This window comes from Brachyhypopomus gauderio, unplaced genomic scaffold, assembly GCF_052324685.1.
Source record: "Brachyhypopomus gauderio isolate BG-103 unplaced genomic scaffold, BGAUD_0.2 sc57, whole genome shotgun sequence".
Classification (NCBI taxonomy): domain Eukaryota; kingdom Metazoa; phylum Chordata; class Actinopteri; order Gymnotiformes; family Hypopomidae; genus Brachyhypopomus; species Brachyhypopomus gauderio.
Genome location: NW_027506880.1, coordinates 1382642 through 1404705, shown reverse-complemented (window position 1 = coordinate 1404705; position 22064 = coordinate 1382642). Strand labels below are relative to the sequence as shown.

The window sequence follows — 22064 nt, the reverse complement described above, 5'->3', positions numbered from 1 at the left end:
AATTCAGTTGGACAGCTCAAAGCAAACCTCCACCAATCACTGGATGATAAAGCATAAACTTGTAGTCCCCCTAACGATTCTCCCAAGTGCAAGCAATAACCCATATGTGTGCATTTGCATGTACACGGGGTTGTATGGGGCAGTCATGGTCTGGTGATAGGAAACTGGTCTTGTGACCGAAGGGTCGTGGGTTCGATTCCCAGGGCTGAGGCCATGACTGAGGTGCCCTTGAGCAAGGCACCTAACCCCAACCTCCCTGGGTGCCAGGCTAGGGCTGCTCACCACTCTGGGCACGTGTGCACCACAGCCCCCTAGTAATCACTAGTGTGTGTGAGTGTGTGTTCTAACTGCACAGATGGGTAAAAAGTGGAGGACAAATTTCGATTGCGGTGAAAAATCACAATTGACAAATATGGCACATTTACATGTACAGTTGCCAAATTACAAATGAGGAGATGATCAAGATGGCATGAAGATACAGCTGCAGCAAAACCAAGAGGGACAATGAATTAAAATGCAGCTATCTAGAACTTGTTACACTACAGCAAACTAGAGCAGATATCTAGAACCCATTACACTACAGCAAATTATAGAATGGCTATCTAGAACTCATTAGACTACACTACATCAAATTAGTGGTTACCTATAACTCATCACACTACGCTACAGCAAATTAAAGAGTGGATATCTAGAACTCATTACACTACAGCAAACTAGTGGCTATGTAGAACTCGTTACACTATGATATAGCAAACTAAATAGTGGATATCTAGATCTCGTGACACTACCATTACTCATTATGGGATACCTCAGCACTGAGGTTCCAATTATGTCTCTCTGTATATGTAGAAAATAGAAAATGTAAAAAAAAAATTACTGAAAAAGATTTGTAAATGCAGTTTGAAAAATTGCTATATCTTTTTATATTTTGCTCTGTCTTGCCATCTCTCGCTTTCAGACACATAGTGAGACCTCTTTCTGCCACGCCCCAGACAGTCTTGTCGTGATGCTGTCTGTGACACACAGGCCTGCCAACCAGCCTGTTCTGTGAGTTGTCGAGGTATCAGTCACTCCTGACGGCAAGGCAGACAATGACACACAAGCCATTTGTTCTGTGCATGGGTGAACAGTGAGTGGGACATAGAGGGAGTGACTTGGGAGGACACAGTTGCCAGGACACCTGAGATACAGCTTTTTTATTCGATGTGATGATTCACGTTCATACCAGAAACAGGAACTCTCCCATTTTAGCTATATTACAGTACTATTTAAACTGTAAATAAAGAGAGAACAGTGAGATAATACTGTATCTCTATTTAAGGTATTTCATATACAAACAAGTACACATAACCCCATCCACACAATCTGAAATGTCATTTTCAAAAGACTACAAATAAACTATAACAAAAAAGTAAACTCACAAGGACTCACATGCCAGTTTCTGATTAAAGAGTTCTGCAAAGTGCATAACCCCAGTGTATCTGGGGCTGGAGCTGACTCATTAGTGGTTTGGGCTGCTAGCAGATCTCCATCATCTGCTCGAGTGACAGCTGCAGCTCAACGGATCTGAGGGACGAGGCGCCGTTTTCCACAGCCATCAGTTTCAGGATCTCCAGGGAGGTAAGAACCACCTGGAACATGAAAACAAGGAAAAGGAAGTAAAAAGCTTGTAAAAAGAACTGTGCAGATAGACAGACAGAGAGTAGGAGAGAGGAAGAAAAAGAGAGGGAGGGAGATGGAGAGAGAGTGGGAGAGAGAGTGGGAGAGAGAGTGGGAGAGAGAGGGAAGGAGGGAGAAATAGAGAGAGAGAGAGAGAGAGAGAGAGAGAGAGAGAGAGAGAGAGAGAGAGAGAGAGAGAGAGATGAAGTGATTATGGGAGCAGTCTTACCTCTACCATAATAAGTTTCTTGTCCCAGGTTCTGTTTCTGGGGTCAGGCCACTTTTCCCCCAAAAAGAAAAAGAGAGAATAGGAAGGTGATGGTCCGCCATTGTTGTCCATAAACTCTTTTAAACCTGGTGGAACAGGACAATCTCACAGTAACCACAACTTACAACAACTCAGATTTATCTGTTATTTTTCAGATTGTGTTCCAAACAGCCTCTACTGTTCAAATTTCAGCAAATCATGACCACATGTGGGTCTGTAACCCTAGGGCCCAACAACATTTCCTTTCTTATTAATGAAGAAGACCAACACCAAAACCTTTACCCACCTGTGCAGAAGTCTCTGAGGAAGTAAATGGGCTCTGGCTGGTTTTTGGAGAGAGCTCTCGTCCTCTGCCCATGTTCATGTTTGCACAGGCCCCAGTACACCCTGCTATCTCCCCAGCGATGACCTAGCAGTACGCCACCTGACCTCTTGACCTCCACACCGCCAAGATTATCCAGGATATCCCTGGTGAGTTTGGCCTGGGTCTGGTCCAAGATGGAGTCAGGCATGGGTAGTTCCACAACTGTGAGGGAGTCCGACATTCGGAAGCTGCTATTCCTACAACAATAACGGTGTAAAAAAAATTAACATATTTGTAGAAAACATTTTTAAGAAGAGCTTCACAGAGGGATTAAAATAGACTGTAAGACAACAATGAAAGAACAAATTACACAGATAAAATGGACCAATAAAGAACAATAAGAATGAGGAACCATTCAAACATTCTAGTGAGAACTACTGCATCACACACTATTAGCAAAGTAAAAAACTGAACTCTCTTACCTGGACAATAGCCTGAAACCTGCCTCATTCTCCACCACCTGCTCAAACACCTTGTCTCCTTTGTAATAAACCATCACCTTGAAATGTGTTGAAAACTGGTTGGAACCTAAATATGGAAAAGCAGAAGAACTTGCGTACTTTGCATGTGCAGCACTGTGTTATGTAACATGTTATGTTAATCAGGATCTGTGAAATCATACCTGAGTCATTGGGTGTGGGAACAGCTTCCTCTGGGTAGTTCTGTTCACCCCCAACTGCGCCCTCTAATGGAGAAAACTGAATTGCTGCCAGTGTACCTTCAGCAGGGGATATCTGAAGCAAACTCCCAGTTTCATTAACTGAAAACGATTCTTGATTGGGGTCCAAAATTCCTACAACATCAGATATCGCCACTGCTGTGTACTGTGCTCCCCCTACTGGCTGCTCCAGGAACAGCATCTGATCCATCCCAGGATCTTGAAGGTCTATGTAAAAAGAAAGACTTGAGATTCTTCGGTGGTACAGACTAAAACTGGTAGCCTGTTTGGTGACACAAGAGTGCACACTTGTTTTTTCTTAACGTCATGGTTACAATCCTTAAAGACAATCTGTGTAGGATATTCAGGGCTTAAACAGTTTGAAGGACTGAACTAAGACCTGAGCATAAGACCCATCTATGCATGTAACACTCACAATCCATTAAATCATTCCAACAGGAGTAAAGGTAAAACCTGTCTGTATATGTCTGCTGCCCAAATTAGGACAGAAAATTTAAAACCTGTGTCAATGGCATCAGCTTGAAATCATACATCATATGTACTACTGCAAATTATTACAAAATAAAAATATTACAAATTATTACAAAAAGACCATAATAACAAATGATTACCTACCACAAAACCCAATTAAACATAATAATTAATAATTTTTTAACATCATTACTTGTCTTGTACATAACAGGATAATTCAGGACTTTTGGTCATGTGTTGGGAATTTTACTCTTTGTTGTGTTCAGGTGTCCTGTTCCATTGACCAAATGTATTTCCTACTCATTAAAGTTGAATACAAATTAATTTGTTAATTGGCCAGTTCTGTTTTTTGTACCTTGATTTCTGCCAGTGCCAATATCCAGACGCAAAAGACACTTCTCTAGGAAATCAGGGGGTATACTGCCATCTGAAGAAGAAAATCAGGCCATGGTGGTAGGACGGTGAGGTACACCAGAGAATCAGTGCTACAAACGCAACACAAACCCACAACTCAGCTGCCGGGTTACCGAGACAACAGGTGGTCCTCACCTGGAAACATCTCAGGTTCATTTGCCAAGTCCAGGCCATCACAGGGCCTCTGTGAAACGTACAAGGAGTAGAAGATAATATCATCACATCCAACGAAAAGCAATGTGGTGTCTACATATTAAAGATTTTTTGCAGTTCTTTCATTTGGAAGTTGGTGAAATATGAAAAGACATGAAAAAGCAGATAAATCTGAATAAATCTGTACACATATAGGAAAACTTACATCACAGCTTTCCTCACCCTCTTCAGGAGGCCAACCGGTAGAAAAGGCAGAGAAGAAAATACTTTGAATTGATATTCATATATTTTCAAATATAATATTCATATATACTTTCTATAAGACCTCTAGCAATGCATTTGGTTTAACGGCATGAAACCAATGGCAGAGATGCTGTTAGCAGAATTTGCAAACAATATTTAACTGGTTCACACTGCAGCACTGCAGATTTTGTAATGAACACTGTAGAGGGAACATACATCAGTATATTGAACAAGATGGTGCATTTGTGCTGACATGCCCTTCGCCTGAACAGAACCGATTACCATGACCTGAACTGATTGGCATGTCTACTGAACAGATGCTAATACCAATGTCTCTAGACACCTCATGACACGTTACCCACTGGTATTAAAGAGGTACAAATTTAGATACAGAAGATACATAAATTCAAACCACAGTAAAGCACTCAGCATTACAGACCAGGGCATAATGATGTTATATCAAATACCTCCTTTAAATAAATGACACTGTTGACCGCATTTGTCAGTGATTTAGTACCAGTGCCATGCCTAAAGCAGGGAAAGACATCAAACCTAAAGGCAATTTACTGATCAAAACGGAATTAATCAAGTTAACAAAATCGCACAAATATCATACATGTCCCCCTCATCTCGTTGCCTACCTCCAGATATGTGAGACGCTTCTGGCCATCTAAACACTTTATGGGGATTAGCGGAATCATTCTTGCTGTCTACCTCTAGCGTGAAGCCCTTAACTCTGAGCGTGCTCCGGAAGTTTCTCTTCCATACTGTAGGGTCACTTTGAATCCTGTTGGTGCTATTATTTGTATGCGCCCATGCCTAAGTATGAAAGGACCAAAGGAGAGGGCTTGACGTGGAAATAAGAGAAACAAGGCATCAGCAGCCGGTATTCATATAACCACAGCCGATTCCTACGTTGCTTTTTTTACCTTGAATATTTGTACATCCTCGCTGTTTGAATCCTGTCTCAAGGCATGTTTCCAGGGAATACAGAACAGGGTTTTTTCCTGGTTGACCCAGTGAACGCCAGGGTACTGTCCACTGTCAATTTGCTGACGCAACCAGGGAATGAAGAGGGGTTTTGACTTGGCCATTGACGAAGCTTGTAAAGACTACAGACGCTTGGTAATCACAGAAACACCAGTGTTACCTGTAGAAAATAGAAATAAAGTGTGACATTTTGACATTTACACAAACAAATAAACAAAAAAGTATGAATAAGTAGTAGCTCATATGGTGTGTTATTCAACTAACAGGACGAACAACAAAAACCTGAACATATGATTACAAAAATACTATCTATATTTTAAACAAACGTACCTCTAAGCGTCTCCAATTACGGTCAATAAGTTACTTAAACGCTGTGAATGTGCATCACATACTGTCTAAGACTAAGAGTTCAGTTGTTTGTAAGGCTATGGTTATGACCTCTTCTCGGGAAACTTCCTGAGCGGTTTCGTTTTCGCATTTCGACGTCACATTTTGTGACGCTTCCCAAGCTGCTTTTGGCCATGCTGAGTGGAGTGTCCAGTGGGTGGCGCTCCAGGGCACATATTCGAAAATACCCTACATTTTAGTCTCCACTTAAAATATTTTCTTACCTATAAAACGGGCTAAGATATATATTTTTAAAAACATGCAATATTTGCGTCCCCCCCACACACAGACATACACACACAAAACAACAACAACAAAAAGCTTCTTGATTGTGGTCGAGCTCCACCTGAGAAGTAGCTGGAAATCCCGAGCAGCAGTCGCTTCCAACAAGCAAAGGATTGGAACGTTGTTCAGTTTTCCACTAAAGGGTGCATGGAGGCAAAAACATGGCCAGTAGGACATTTGTACTGATTAGAAATGGCTACAGCGAATAGAAGTTGAATGACACAAAGCAATCGGAGATACTGCAGTGTTAACCATGGATGAGAAAGTCACTTGTACGAGACTTTTCAGGGAGCGCTCGAGTGACCTGGAAAAGTTATTGCATATTTTTTTCATTCAGACATATCAGGTCAGTCTGTAATCTCAGGTAGTTGCATTCTGAAATGTTCTGCTATTTCTCAGTGTACCTGCCTTTGGCTAAGCCTACTCCACACAAAGAATCTCAAAGAAGAACAGAATTTCACGAGGAAAAACAACCCATCTGATTCTTATGAGACATTATATGCTCCTCGGTTTTATTTGTTTTTCAAATACAGGAATAGTCCATGTACAGGAGAACTGAGTTTTGTGTGAATAGCTGTACAATATTTACACAAAGGCTTTGTTTTTCAAAGAAGCACAGTATTAGATTGTTCCAAAATAATACTCATAATACAGACAGAGGACAAACAGTTAAAAACAAAACAAACAAAAAAATCCTCTTTAAATATTACTAATACATAATCTTTCCCTAGTGGGAACTGAATGCTATAGTTAGCTCTTATTTTCATGTCCATCTTCTGAAGAATGCACTGAAATAATACAGTTTTGCGTAGGTTTGAAGTATATTTTATTTCCATCTTTTTCTCTTTTATAGACTAAACCGATGCCACGCACTTCCTTACCTCGCTAACCCTCCACGAGCCTAAAGGAAGACTCGCGTGACAACACGATTTTACTCGTGGTATCAGAACATAACATTTTGAAACAGATAATGGAGAATTACTGCTTTGTACTGTATGTACGAGATCCTGTTAGAAACGTCTTTATATAAATAATAAAAATGTGTGTATTACTCTAGATCACTCATTTTACTCATGTAGCCTGAACTGTTACACCATTACACCCTTGAGCCTCTTCCTTTCCACACTGCATTCTTCACTCATTATAAAACACAACCACCACTCAAAAAAAGCAGAATAGAACAGTTTGTAGTCTTAAAAAATAATCTGTGTAAAATTCAACCAGTAACAGGCTTCCTCCTGGCAATGTCTTCAACGTCTTCAAACAAATTAGTTGTCAGTTATGCAAAACGCAACAAAGCGGCCAAGTGAAAGCGCAAACGTCGTGCAGTATTCTCCTTCCGTCTGAATTACGTGATTCAGTTTGTCTTCTTCCATCAAACAAATTTATCGCTCAACACCAGAGGGAAGATTGACTCATATGCCACCCCCCCTCCCCAACAAAAAAACAATAGAAAATCACCAAAAAAAAAAAAAAAAAAACCCATCCACATGTGAACTCGTTCTCCTTTTCCTCTTTAAATCAGCTTGATTCTTCAGAAGGAATCCCGAAAAAACTATGATCTCATTGACTTAAGTAAAGAAGAGTTGATTAATTTACTTGCCCAAGGCAACCTGCTGAGAGGTGGCATCCTTGCCCCAATCTCTCATCAAGCCCTGTCCCACTCGTCTTGTCACTGTATTACGACCATCTTAAAAAGCGCTTCGGTAAAACAATTGGCGAGGACAGGAGCTATGCGAAAACAAATCCATGTTCTCTTTCCCAGGAGAGGCCTCCTCGCTTCCCTGGAGTTAGTCCTTTGTTTCCTGTACCGTTCTCCCCTCTCTCTCTTCCGCTTTCACTTATTCAGGCTTTGGCACTGAGGGTCATCAACTCTAAGAAGGAGTTGAAGAGCGTATCCAGCCAACTCTGATTGGCCATGCACTGCTGAACAACCTCTTCTTGCCCAGGGTCTTCCGAGGCCTGTTCTATAGTGTTCGTCTGAAAGAGCAGAGTGAGAAGAAAGGGACAATTTATAATGAATCATCTGACATTGTTCCCTAGTTTTTCAATTTCCCAGCTGCACATTTACTCTGAGAAGGAGCACTATAAGAATACTCACTTCTTTCTTGCAGATTAAGAAGGTGTGATATTTGTAATGATGCAGAGAATGATAAAGACTGTAGATTCGACACGTTTCTGTTGACAGCTTGAGGTCCTAATGAAGAAAGGTAAGTTAGAATATTACCTCTACATATTACAGAACCCTTCAATGAATCTGTATCTGTACCCCTTGAATACAGTGTAATGCTTTTATCCATGATGCATGCATATTTTGTCCTAATATTGCCATTTTGTTGAAATAAGTTCAGGTGCGCTTGTGTGAAAGGCTACCTGTGGTTTGGGGTTGCTCTTTTTGACACGGTTCAGGGTTTTCCGGTTGTAGCACTCTCCGCCGAGCCTCACCCTCACCGCACCAGAGTCCAATGGGTCTGCAGTTATCTGGGGGAAGGTATGGAGGGCTTCCTGCAGAGAAGGACCGAATGAAATGAGAGGGGACAGAGTAATGAAGGATGCATCTTTGGAAAACAAATAAAAAAACATTTATGCTACAGAAACGGCAAGTTGTTGCTGAGAAAGAAAAATGTGGTACCTGGTGTTGGGAGTTTATGTTGATGCATTTTAATAGCCTTCTCTTCTGCTCACTGAGAATGCTGTCAATTTTACGCATTGGAGGGAGGTACAACTCATCTGAAAGATGGAGTCAGTAGATGAAAATGTCACATTATAAAACAACTTATCCTCATTGTCAGAATAAATAAGTGTACAGAGCCATTTGTGCTTTGTGATTGTTTCCTCCTACCCTCAGTGTCCTCCAGGGCCTGGATCATGTCTGGGTCCAGAGCTGTACTGACAAGCATCTCCACATAGCTTCGGTACATCTCCCGCATAGCACGAGTGTTTAGGCCTGCTTTGACAGAGACTGCAAGAAATAAAAGCAAATGGTTATACAGATTGCTCCACACACACACACACACACACACACACACACACACACACACACACACACACACACACACACAACTCACTTTCATCCTCACTGGCTGAAGAATCAGACTCCGACGATGACGGCACTTCCTTTAGCCACATCCTCCTCTTTTTGGGTGGAGGCTCTGCCTTTGCCTTCACTGTCTTCGGTGTTCGCTCCATCCTCCGCTCAGCTCCCCCCACCCGTTTCTCCTCCTTTGCCTTCCCTCGCTCTGCCAGCACCGATCGTTTCTCAGCCTTCTGGAGAGCTTGAGAACCCAGTGCCTTCTTGTCCTTCTCCCTCTCTTTCTTTTCTTCTCTCTCCTTCGTTCTGGCCAGCCGGTCCTTCTCTTGCTGTTCTCTCACTCTGATGTTGTTCTTCTCTCTGGTTTCTCGCTGCTCCTTTGCTTTCTCGTCTCTCAGAATGCGATGTGGAGTCTGATTGTTAGTGGGAGGAGCCATCTTTGAGACCGACTGAGACTGGCGTCTGAATGATTGCAAGAGACAAATACCCATTAACCATGACCCAGAACCAGTTACAGCAGTTTGGAATGAGACCGTAAGTGAAGAGGTACCTGAGTGCTATAGAGGGCCTGTGCCAAGGTTTGCGGGAGCAAACCCTGACATAGTCCTTCTTGTTCACGTTCTCCAGGAACTTCACGTATAGCCGCTGGTACCGTTTCTTAGCGTCACCAAAATAACCAAGATACTGGGAAGGGAAGAGCAAAACAGTACAAGTAAATTGATATGCTCTGCAAACAGAACCAGATCAACTGACAATAACGCATCAAACTCAGGCTAATGTGGAGGTCATGATTCCAGTAAGGTTGCACGTTTGGGCTTGAGAAGTAGCAGGTTCTAGCACTCACATTGCTAGTGGCACAGAACTGCCTCTGTCCATCTTTGATTTCTGGTGCGAACTTCTGCAGAAGGGCCTTCTGTACACGCCAGATGGGAGGAGGCTCCCGGCCTGTCTGCAAGGCCAGCTGTAGATAGCAAGAGGGTTGATAACCGAATTATTCCACATGGACCAGCATGAGGTAAGTATTTACACACATACACAGTGCTAGTGCTACTAAAGATTTTAAGTGGACAAGAATGATTTGACCAATAATAATAATAATAATAAATGCTTTTGATCAAAGTTTGAAAACTAAAAATAGAAAAAAAATAGTTTTATTTAAAAACATTTTTAAAATAAAAGTTTTTATTAATTCTCTGTGAAATCATGTTCTTTATCAAAAAACATACACTGAAAAGATTGTTGAATCAGGTCCTGATCAATGTTAGATCACCACTAACATTCAAATACAACAGTACTTAATTCCTTTACCTTAAACATTAATTTTAAACAAAATGTAATCAAATATGAAGGCAGGGATATGCACCTTCAGCGTCCTAATGTCTTCTATGCGTACCACAAACTCATCCCTCTCCCTGAAGATGCCCTCCCCTCCACTCTCACTCTCATCCTCATCAGTCTCTCCTGCGATTGCAGCACCACTCTGTTTCTGAGCCAGGTGTAATGGTAGGATTTGAGGTATTGGGGGCTCTTCTGGAGAGGACGGAGCTGGAACAAGTGGCTGAGGTGGAGGAGGACTAGGCGGTGGAGGAGTGGAGGATGGAGGAGAGGCTACAGGAGGTGGAGCAAGAGGGGAAAGGACAGGTAAAGATGGAGCAAGAGGGCTAGGTGGAAGTGGAGACTGCTGCAGTGAATGTTTCTGCTGTGGAGATGGGTTGTCCTCCAGTGGGGGAAGGGGTGATGGCAGAGAGAGGGGAGGAAGAGGAGGTGGAGATGGAGAGGATGAAGAAGCAGGGGATGATGGAAAGAGAGGTGGAAGGGGAGGAGGTGCTGCAACTTCAGGAGCTTCTTTAGGTGATTCTGCAACAAAAAATGTATACCAAGTTTAAAACATGTACCATATGAATTAAACATTTAACATTTTGTTCTCTGTTGCCCTAATTATAAGACCATGTAAGTGTTTACAGATATAAAAGGAAACTTAGATGCACTGATTGCACACCTATTTCAACATGACCTCCTTCTGTCCTCAACTCTTACCTCCTACTTTTGGAACACTCAGCAGCTCCATTTCTGGGACTTTGTCTTCCACTTCTTTATCTTGCTCTTCCTCTTCATCCACATCTCTCATTTTCTCCTCTGCAATGTCTTCATCTTCCCCTTCTCTTGATAATATGGCAGGCTCGAGGGACTGTGTATGTATATGTGAAGAAGGATGTGTGTGAATGTGTGTTGGGGTTTGCGGACTAAGGGCAGGTGGTTGGTGTGGTGGTGTCAGTGGTGCAGGAGGCGGTGGAGGAGGAGGTGGAGGAAGTGAGGGAGGCTGCATTGTGGAGGTGCTGAGCTGTGGAGTGTCATATAGAGCAGAAATAGCAGATGAGATGCTCTTTTGCAGGTCCTGGTTTTTCCCTACTGAATCCTCTTCATCTGATGAAAATGATGGAAGTGTCTCCAAGTTCCTCTTCAGTTCTTCATCCAAACGCTTGCAAGGGCTTGGGCATCCACCCAAAGACAGACCTCCATCACCTTCACTATCCCCATAACCAGATGGGGCTGCAGTAGCTGGTGGAGGTGGTGGTAAAGGAGATATAGGACGGATGCCTCCACTTTTCCCTGGAGACGAATCGCCATTCCCAGAGGTGCTCCCTGGTCTTTTACCAGACTTCAGAAAATCCAAAAATGAAGCCACAAAACCAGTCTTCTCAGACTCTTTATCTTCCATCTGAACAGGAATAAAATGTTACGTTTGGGAAACAAGAATGTAATATAGACAAAACTGGATAATTATAGATAATGGGTAAAAAAGAATAAGCTTCTCTCACCTCTTGAGTTTTAGACTTGTTCTTATCTTGTGGTCTGTTTATATCAGGCACTCCAGGTGTTCCTGGGCTCAAACCCAAAGAAGGAGCAGAGCCTACAGAACCATCTGAGAGGGCTGGGTCAGTACCAGACAACGAATCGGTCCGCAAAATGGCATCAGATGATGACATGGTACCAACAGGGAGCTTTATCTAGAAAGAGACAAGATGAAACAGTAGGCTTAATCTCAAGATGCAGGTGTCTTGTCATAAAATAAAAATCACAAAAATATTTAAAACAGTACGAACTGACTCTCCCCAACCCACCTTAATAGGTTTGATTGGCTCTTGGTGCTGTTGTGGCTGGTGATGCATTTGCTGTTGCTGCATGTGTTGTTGATACAGTTGACTCTGTTCCTTGTTAACTACCTCCATGTCCATCATAGATTCATCTCTCCTGCCTCGGCCTCTACCCCTTCCTCTCCCTCTACCTCTCTCAGGAATATATCCAGTTCCACACTCTCCCATCATGCCCCTGGAGTGGTGGGCCTCAGGCAAAGGGCGTATGCGTGGGCGGCCACGAGGCCTCGGGGGTCCTTCCCTTTTGGGCTTTGTGGGTTTTCTGCCTCTCTTTTTGGGTCCATCATGGGGCAGTAATTGTGGAGGAGGGCCAATAGATGGGTATCCAAAATCCAGGTCACCCATTAAAGGGCTCATAGTTCCACCTCCCACTGCGGCAGATTTCCGACAGCTGGATACGAGATCTGGAATCAGGTCAGGAAGTCTTCGGCTATTCAGTCGAATATCAGCGGGAACATCAGCTTTGTCCTCATCATCCTCAAATTCATACTCCTGTGCATAGCTCTTTTTGGGAAGGGAATTAGGATCAGGTCTCTCCTTCAATAAGTGGAAGGAGCTGGACTTCAGGAGCTTTTTGGGACGAGATGAACAGAATATTGGTGAGGTGAGACCACCTGAACCAGCACCAGGACCTGCAGAACTTCCAAGTTTGGCACCAGATCCTTCCCCAACATTCCCACCACTCCCCATTCCAATGCTGGGTGGCTGAGACTGGATCAATCCAAGCTGCTCCGTATTGACAGTAGATGGGAGTTCATGGGTTTTCAAGGAGTCTAGATCCAGGTGCATGGTTCCATTGTCAGGCTCTGAAAGATCATGGCAATACTGCCCATAATCTTGATCACCATGTTGGCCCATCATGTCATAGCTTGCACCTGTGTCATCTCCCCCACCATCTCCTGTTGATTTCATACCCTCGATGCTTTCTTGTCCAGCTTGGGCTTGGGCAACACCATCTTGACCCTGCCCAGCACCTCCAGGGCAGCTTGACTTGTAATCCTCTGGACAGAACATGTCTTCCATGCCAGGAAAGAAGGAACGATCTTCATCTGGAAGCAAAGAGTCTGGGAAACAAATGGATGTTAAAGGAACAAACCTCTGGCTCTCCTGGGACTGATTCTGATTCTGGTTTGACTTCACCGCTGAGCTCCTAGTGTCAAAGTGATGGTCTGCCTGATGCTGTTGGTCAAGTGGAGTTGGAGGAAGCTGTGAAGAATGAGAGGGGTGAGGCTGTTCTTGTTGCTGTGTAGTTGCAGAAGCTGACTGAGAAGTAAGGTGGTGATGGCTTTGTTGAGACGGATGCTGAGGGTGGCCATGTTGATGGTGGGAGTTAGGGTGTTGAGGAGCTTGAGAGGGTTGTTGTGGCTGATGATGGTGGTGGGAAAGGTGATGGCCATGGGACGGGGTAGATAATCCCAAATCTGGTTCAGAAAGATAAGAATGTAACTCAGAAGGATGATGCTGTGTAGGATGGTGAGATGAAAGCCTCTGTTGATCCTGAGATCTGTGTCTCTCAACACTTGCTGCAGTTCCACCAGAATTTCCTCTTCCTCCATCATTTCCTGATCGGTCATCCACCATTCCTCCCTCTTGACTTGAAGTTCGAGAAAGAGAGCGCTCCAGCATATCTAGAGAGGAAACTGTGGTAGACTTTGGATGGTTCTGGTCTTGCTGCTGGGAACTGCGACCATAGTGACTAGCTGCTTCCAGTGCTTGGGTCTGGAGCTGAAGCTGTAGCTGAGACGCTTGGGGCTGAGGATGGGTATCTGCTGCAGTGACTCCACCAGCTGCTTCCATCAAAGTCTGCTGAGGATCCATTTTGCTTCTGGTGGTGTGAGAGAGCACGGACTGCAGCAGGTGAGGTGCCTGGCGGGATTGATCTGTTGGAGAATCCATTAGCGCTTGGGACTGAGACTGACGCTGTTGCTGATGAGACTGGTGATGTGTGGTCTGCTGTTGAGGATGTGCCTGTTGGTGTTGGTGGCGGTGCTGCTGTAGATCAGGTGTCTTGCGAATGTAAGCCATATCTGCAGAATCTTGAGGCTTCTTTTGCAGATCCATATGGGGGTGAGGGTGCAGATGAGAATGCGTAGGTGTGAGTGGAGTGTGCTGATGGTGAGAAGAGGGATGCAGAGGGATGGAGTGCTGCGAATAAGGGTCACCACGCCCATAATGGACCACTGACCCCATTGAGTCATGGTGATGATGGGGATGAGAATGCGTTTGATCCGAGTTCCCCCGTCCTCCTCCATCTGTGACTGCTCTGCTGCTCTTCTGCTGTTGCTGTTTATGCTGCTGTTGTTGATGCTGCTGGTGTTGTTGTTGTTGATGTTGTTGTTGTTGTTGTTGCTGCTGCTGCTGCTGTTGCTGTTGTTGATGTTGTTGATGTTGCTGTTTCTTTAAGGACATCTCCAATTGACTATCTAGGCCTGCTCCACTCCCTGCTCCAGACACAGCAGCATTCGATGTGGCACTATGAGTTCGAATAACACTCTGAAGATGGTATCGTTCCTCTGAACTCTTGCTCATCTCGTATGGAAGCCCCTTATTACCATCCTGAGGTGGAAGGCCTGGAGGCTGCTGGGTAGGTTGTGAGGAATGATGGCTTTGAGGGGCATGATGATGAGATGTTTGAGGGCCAGGACTTTGAGCCTGAAGCAGATGCTGGATGAGGAAATCATCATCATCGTCATCATCTTGTTGTGGTCGAGAATCAGTTACACCAAGAAGGCTGGTATCAGACTTCGTTTTGGGAGGGGCAGAGGGGTGGTAGGATTGTGACCGAGGTCCTCGGGTATCTTGGTACCCCTGTGGAGAGGGCAAAAACGAAGGGGAGAGGACAGAGGATAGGTACTTGTTGGATCCTGTTCCAACCGGTGACTGAGCAGGCCGAGAAGGAGCAGGTGAGTGGAGACCTGGGCGAACGATACCAGAGTTGCCAGATGGAGATGGGCTGGAATCTGGAATGTGGTAAGAACCACCTGTTCCTCCTCCAGCCACACCACTTCCACCTGCTGTACCGCTATTACCTCCGTTGCTGTTCCCACCAGCTGTCCCCCCATTTGTCCCTGAACGCAAGAGTGCAGGAGAGTGTCCTGAGGCAGCATAGCTCATTGAGGGGCTTCCAGCTCCCCCTAGTGATGGCGGCAGTGACCCATAACCAGAATCAGTTCCGTACACCGATTCTGCTGAAAATGACTGGCTCCCCAGATTTCCATAGCCTTTTGTAACCCCAGAGGTCCTTGCTGAAGGTAGGTCATGTGTCTGTGGGGAACTGAATCCCCCATATGATTGAGATAAGTGTGATGGAGGGGGCTGGCTTGGAGAGAAGGACTGGGGCTGCTGCTGAGGAGGAGTCTGGCCTGTCAGACTGCTAGATGACTTAACTGGAGCCACTGGTGAGCCATAGCCTGAGAGACAGGCTTTGGAAAGGGCCTGCTGAGAGGAGTTAGAAGTGCTAGGAGGGGGCTGGGGGTGGGTTTGTGGGGGAGGAGGCACAGACTGGGTTGGTGGTTGCTGCCGTGAGGACGCTGAGGCAGAGCTAGATGTTGGAATGGCATTAGACTGGCGGGCACTGGCGGATGCCGAGGATGATGATGAGGACGATGATGAAGATGATGAGGCTGAAGATGCAGAAGGTGGTGTATGAGGGGTTCTGGATGAGGAACCAGAGCCAGAGGAAGAGTAGCCACTACTGGAGTTGCTTTTTGACCCCTTTCCTGGCCCACCAGAGGATGAAGATGAGGAAGACCCATAAGAGGGTTGGACGGTGGTTCGGTACTGCTCTGTCCTTGGGGAAGGTTTGTGGTCAGAGGAAGGGCTATGCTCTCCTAATGGACTGCAGGATAGGCCAGCATGACGAGGATGAGGGGCCTGCTGATACCCAGACACTCCACAGCTGAGGTAGTGCTGGAGGGGGTGAGGCGTGGAGGTGGGAGCTTGCGCTGGCGATGGACGCTGATAGTGCTTGATGACACTGTCCTGTCGTGGCACAGTCCGCTCCTGGGAGGCTGGCTGAGGTGGGGCTGGGGCCGAGGAGAATACAGACGCACTATATAACTGTGAAGACTGGTCCTGAAGCTGCGAGGACAGCAAGTTAAACTGGTGAGACTGCAAATGACGGGCTGAAGATGCTGCTGCCGAGGAGGCTTGAGCCGACGCGACGCCGGCGCCTCCACTAGGGTCATGGCTACCACGATAAGCTGCAGCACCCTGAGATGACAGCAGGCGATCAAAGCCAAGACTTGATTGGGAGGGTGTCTTGATGTGCAGCAAAGGATCATGGGGAGACAGGAGGCCATTGGATGTTGGACTGAAGGTAGGCGTATCTTGTAGAGACAGTGAGGGAGTCACCCCAGGAAAGGAGCGCCCAGAAAATGAAGCTGGGTGCTGATAGGCCGACAGGGCAGAGGATGATGGGAATGATCCAGAACCAGGAAGGGCACCGGAGATGAAAAGCTCTGCAGGGGCTGGTGTATGCATTGCTTAAGAGTGATAAAACACACAAAAGACAAAGATATGAAAACAGAGTAAGAAATAAATGCCAAGACAAGAAATCATAAAATCATTAGAATCCCACTTGAAAATATTCTTGGTCTATAAGTAATCTATAAACAGTTCATGACATTTACAATAATTCACAATAATTATAGAGCCAATTAGCATTTATATTGTGTATGTGTGTCTTTCAAACTGTTGCTATGGCATCAATGCACAAGATGACTGCTTTTAAAACACTTAGTGACCACCATATTTACACCTAAACAATTTTAAACAACTGCATTCGGAGTATTTTGAACCATCCAGTTTCTTCTTCTTAACTGGTAGTCTAAACGTTAACACACCTGTCTGCCAAGATGGGGTGCGGAACTGGGAGAGAAGAGAGGAGGCAGAAGGTGGTGGCTGTGGTCCGCGGGACTCCAGAGCAGAAATCAGGTTCATAACAGAGGGATCTGGGCCCGAAGGACTCGCATGGTGTAATCCAGCATCAAACAGCCCGGACAAGCCTGAGTCAGAATACAATGTATAAACAAAATGCAAAAGTTCATGTCAGGAAAACATGAAAATTGATCTTCGCAAAAACTCTGTATGTTCATGTACCTTTGATGCAAATTACTAAGAATTATTTGGTTTGACGTATGCAGCATAATGATTTATTTTGCTTAAATTGGATATGTGCTAAGTCGTTGGAAACTGTGATGAAACCACTATAAAATATGGTTCATATACTACACTTCTTATCCACCTCAGCTGAATGTGTGTATAATTCCATATTCAAAATAATGACTGGTGATATTTACATTATTAGGTCATCTCTAAAATATTATTTTATTTTGGCTTTATTTTTATTTTGTACCCATGGTACAGGACTGGAGGAATCCATCAATAATTGTAATTAGAAACAACCATACCAGGACAAAATTAAATATGTGGTTAATACAACTTAATTCCAGGCTCATGGGCTGTTTCTAACATGCAACACCTTCAATTTCATGCAAATATAATTTTTTTAAATGTAAATTCATTTGAAATTTTTATGAGTCAGCATTCTAATATCTCCAAATGTCCATGTTTGACAGGTAACTAATCATGCAGCATAAATGTCACTCACCCAGACTCCTCCCAGCTGCACCCCAAGCCCCGCCCTGTCCAGAGCTGCCAGGGTGGTGATTTGTTGCATAACCCTGTAGGGGGTGGGGAGTGGCATAGGCTTGCCGATGGAGGAGTTCAGATTCTGGATGTGATGATCTGGAGCTGCCATACACCAAACTGACAAAAAAGGGAAACGTCTATTTGACTTATTCTACCATATTTTTGGTAATGCAATTACATCTTCTCAATAATGACTGCAATGATATCCTTTGCAATACTGATACTGCTGAAAAATAAAAATGAGCCCTCTATGAAAACACAATTTTTTATTGGATGCTGTGAGTATCCTAACAATATCACATAACCCAGATTAATGTTCTTTGGACGTTTTGAATTAATCATAGTATTCACACAATTCAACAAACATAACTTGTCAGAATAATGCAGACCAAACATGCCATGGGTTTACCAGCGTATTTTAACATTTTGCTAAACACACTGTAACTGCTATATACATTAGCATTGCATTTTGAACACACAGTGCATTTCCAATGCACTTATTACTATGCTGTAACTACACCTCCAAGCAAGATTTGATAAAAGCTTTAGAAAATGCAAGGACTTAATTTAAAGGGGCGCGTACATGAAGTGTAATAACAATGATTCACAGTGCAAGGACTCAACACACTTACTACACAATAGTTAGTATGGCTGCAATAGCTGATATAACAATCGGTTGTGCAGAACAGACATTCGGCCTGCAAATAGTAAAGCATTGAAACGAAGAGTTGGTCACATTAGTTACGCGCCGTTTCACCTGTAGTGTTTGTATCTTTCCACTATTGTCGTAGGTCGTAGCCTACTAAAACTATCACTTTGTAACAAGGCAACGAATAATGAAGCAAGACGAGTAGGTGGTTAAAAAAGCAGACAAAAGGAAAGCCATGGTTCCAAAAAACCTTTAGCACCGTGGCAGTCCGTCTAACTACATGACCTGAATGAACAGCAACCAGCTGCAGCTGCTAAATTAGGCTAGCAAATTAACATTTTATACGCAGAACATCCCCCAGAAAGATGCCGTGCATCCTACATACTTGCCCGGGCTATTTTTAATAAGCTCAAATTGTCTTGCAATTGTTTTGCAAACTTAGGCGTCCTTACAACCAGACCTACATAACAGCAAACGGGGGGGGTTGGTAGCAGATGGCTAACAGGTTAGCTTTGTCTCCAAGCTTGGCGCGGAGGTGGGAAAAAAGAAAGCTAGAGCAAAGTGTCTGGTCCGGACAAAAACCTTCAGGGCACGTTCTCTAAATGTCGTGTGTTTTTTACTTTCGACTGCAATAACAAAGGCTTTTTTACTGATCTTCCCGCCGCCTTGTTGCAGGCCCATATGCGACAGTGGCGACCATGATGGAGTTGGCGGACGTCAGCTGGATGTTGGAGGCCCTGCGCACTCCACTTCAAACGTGACAACGATCTTATCAATTGTTGCACGGCTTAAATGTGCCAAAATCAAAGGCAATGCCCACTACAATGCGCATACTCCAGTTCAGATGTTAAGTGGTCTCATCCGTTTGATCCGTAAGCATTTTATTTTATATTTTTACGACTTTATTGCAGCTTACAGGTAAACTGACTTCAGTTTTTTTCCATCTTATGCTATTTTTAGGCTAACAACGTCAAATAGGACAGAGATTCTCTTAAGGGTTTGTTTTTCTTTTTTAATAATATTACTTCACGCTCTTCGCCTTCTGTAAACGGGTCAGTTCAGTATCCTTTTAATAAGGATGCAAAATAACTATGAAACACAGTAATAAATGGTGCGACTTACCCCGCCCCCCACCTTTCCCTTCCCTCTCCTCCCCATCTCCCTCCGTCGACCTCTCTAAACCACACATTAGTCTGTCAATCACATTCCTTGCATTTCCAACACGAAAGCCCCTTGCTTATTTGAATAACAAAAAACTCAACATACGGATTCGCATCTTATGACATCCTACGCAAACGCATCGTCAGAGCCAGACGGGAATGCACGACGCTGGGTTCATCATGAAGACCAATCACTGACTCCTTTTTCCCCCCACAAGAGGACATTTCACTGTTCTCGGAATGGAGGCGCAGTCTCTGCATGCTTTACCTTGCTTTGGCCGATCTCTCGTAGCTCCATCCGGCTCCGGCGCCCAAATCCCCGAACCCTGCTCCTGGGTAATTTCTATCCATTTCCGAATTATAAGCGGCGGAGAACGATCGAGCAAAAACGATCCAGGTGCAAGTGTTGTGCACAACAAGATCACTGTCCTTCTGTTAATTTCTTATCATTCTCCCAGATGACCATCGAGTAAAGTCAATAAGAGTGAAAAATAGCATATTGAGAGGGAGAGGGAAATGGAGGGGAGGAGAGAGTGCGTGATACAGGGGGTGTTCACCGACCACCTCCAAAAAACCTCACCTCTTTTTCAGGTTTCTCTCCTTTAAAATCAATTTAATTAATGCCATGCTCACTGGAGGCAGAGGCCATACACCAAAGCAACGTTTAAATTTGACCCCGTTACCGACAAATTACTGATGGACACATATGACCGTACACGTCCTTTCGCTTGTCCCTCCTCCCCTTTCTCCACTTAGGCTACTACTTTACTGGAATAAAAAAAAAATGTATCGCCAAGAAGCAGTAACAGCCGCCAAACAGCTGCTACATTTCGCAAACAACGCCGAATACTGTGGCGAGCGAGTCTGTGCGTAACGACTTTGCAATTATGGAATGCAAATTCCTTCCCACCCAAAATTTTTGTTTTGAGCTAGCACCGAGCTAGCTCTGTCGACGCATCAAAATAAGACGGCGTTGCTATATTCCCAGTGTTCTCTTTCTTTTCCTTAGTGTTGATCTGAATCTATCGACGCGATGATAACGCTGCGAGCCGAGGCAACGTTCAGATCCACAGCACTTCGATTAGACGTCAAGACCGAGGCCTCCTTTTTTCATAATATTAGTCATTTTCCCCCGAAGACGCCATTTTTGAAGGCGGCTGTTTCTCTCCCCGTCTCCCTCCCCTCGTTCTCACACTCGAGCTCGCGCGTAGTCTGGTCCGTCTCGCCTCGCGCCTCCTTTCGCCCTGCACAGGCGCTACTACAGCACGGGCTATTCCCACAACACAGTTCACGGTCGTATTCAAACCCCAAAATCGTTTAAAAAAACCCAGGCAAGGAGGAGGCACCGTTCGCACGTTCAAAAATACTGCATGTCTAGACTGAAAACTAGAACGCAGGCGAGAAAGAAAAAAAATCATAAAATTATCACCATTAGACAACTGTTTATCTGTTAACATTGTCAGGGACCTTTTTAGTGGTAATTCTCATGGATCGAGTCATGTGTAATATATAGACTACCTACCCAAGGTTTCAGTGAAAGTGCATTAACAACATGAAACGTAAATATGAATCGCTGTAAAAATATTTGTAATAAATAGGTCATTGTATTTTTTGCATTTCTGAAAATGTAACAATACATTTATAAAACAATAACTCAACAAAATAATAATCAGTTAGACCATTTACTACATTTAAACCCACAGGTAAGAACCATTGTTGTTGAACTTATTTCTAAACTACAGACTATTCGAAATCTAATGTAATGTGCCATGTAGATAATTTTAAGAGATTTTAAGAGGAGACACAGATTTCCATCAATTGTTCAGAACAATACATGTAATAGGTAATAGGCCTACATTTGTAAATAGGTCTACATGCCATACGCCTGCATTCCCCAATACTAGCTACATGTCATAAAACATAGGCCTGTATTTTCAATGAAGCGTTTTCTTACGGGCTATGTTTTTTAAGTCCTTATTAATAGCTTGCAATGGAAAGGTTCTAGGCTATTTGAACGCAAATATGGCGCCATGGTGATCGTCTTTACCACTGGCGTGTACAGTAAGCGACACTGTAAATGGCAAAAAACAGCGCTGTGCTGCACGCGGCTTCTGAAGGGCCTCTCTGCTGACATCTAGTGGCGCGAGGCACACCGTGGGATTAAAAAAATGAAAGCAATCTAAATAAAATCTGGACCCTCTTGCGACTTTGGTCATATGGATAGACAGGTAAATTTTATGGTACAAAATATTATGGACGACAATTAGATCGCAAGGTTGCAAATGAACTAAAACAAAATAGTGGCGGGAGGATTTGGATTTGGTGAAGCAGAATAATAGTTATTGGCATGATTGCAAGGAGTCACATGTCTCTGGGACACATTTCACACTGTTGACAAAGTGCAAAGGCTCAATGGTCTGTAAATCTTTAACAAAATTGTTAAAATAACATTTAAATTTTTTTAAATGTTATTAATTATCCATGCTGAGTAATCTAGACCAGAT

At 44.0% G+C, this 22064-nt stretch overlaps 2 protein-coding genes across 2 annotated transcripts; both read right to left on the bottom strand.

Annotated features, from left to right (window-relative positions):
• Nucleotides 1-1168: 1168 nt before the first annotated feature.
• Nucleotides 1169-5711, bottom strand: irf3 (interferon regulatory factor 3). Its single transcript, XM_076987845.1, has 11 exons — nt 5572-5711; nt 5181-5401; nt 4893-5070; nt 4214-4233; nt 3991-4039; nt 3797-3868; nt 2914-3177; nt 2714-2819; nt 2214-2488; nt 1889-2013; nt 1169-1631 (listed from the first exon to the last, which is right to left on the bottom strand). The coding sequence occupies exons 2-11, from the start codon at nt 5343-5345 to the stop codon at nt 1518-1520; spliced, it is 1368 nt and encodes a 455-aa protein (XP_076843960.1). The 5' UTR covers nt 5346-5401; nt 5572-5711; the 3' UTR covers nt 1169-1517.
• A 679-nt stretch (nt 5712-6390) lies between these two features.
• Nucleotides 6391-20809, bottom strand: prr12a (proline rich 12a). Its single transcript, XM_076987966.1, has 15 exons — nt 19829-20809; nt 17711-17868; nt 16944-17105; nt 12067-16583; nt 11764-11952; nt 10982-11663; nt 10308-10801; nt 9789-9905; nt 9495-9628; nt 8982-9406; nt 8756-8875; nt 8546-8643; nt 8287-8418; nt 8015-8110; nt 6391-7893 (listed from the first exon to the last, which is right to left on the bottom strand). The coding sequence occupies exons 1-15, from the start codon at nt 19909-19911 to the stop codon at nt 7759-7761; spliced, it is 7542 nt and encodes a 2513-aa protein (XP_076844081.1). The 5' UTR covers nt 19912-20809; the 3' UTR covers nt 6391-7758.
• Nucleotides 20810-22064: the final 1255 nt, after the last annotated feature.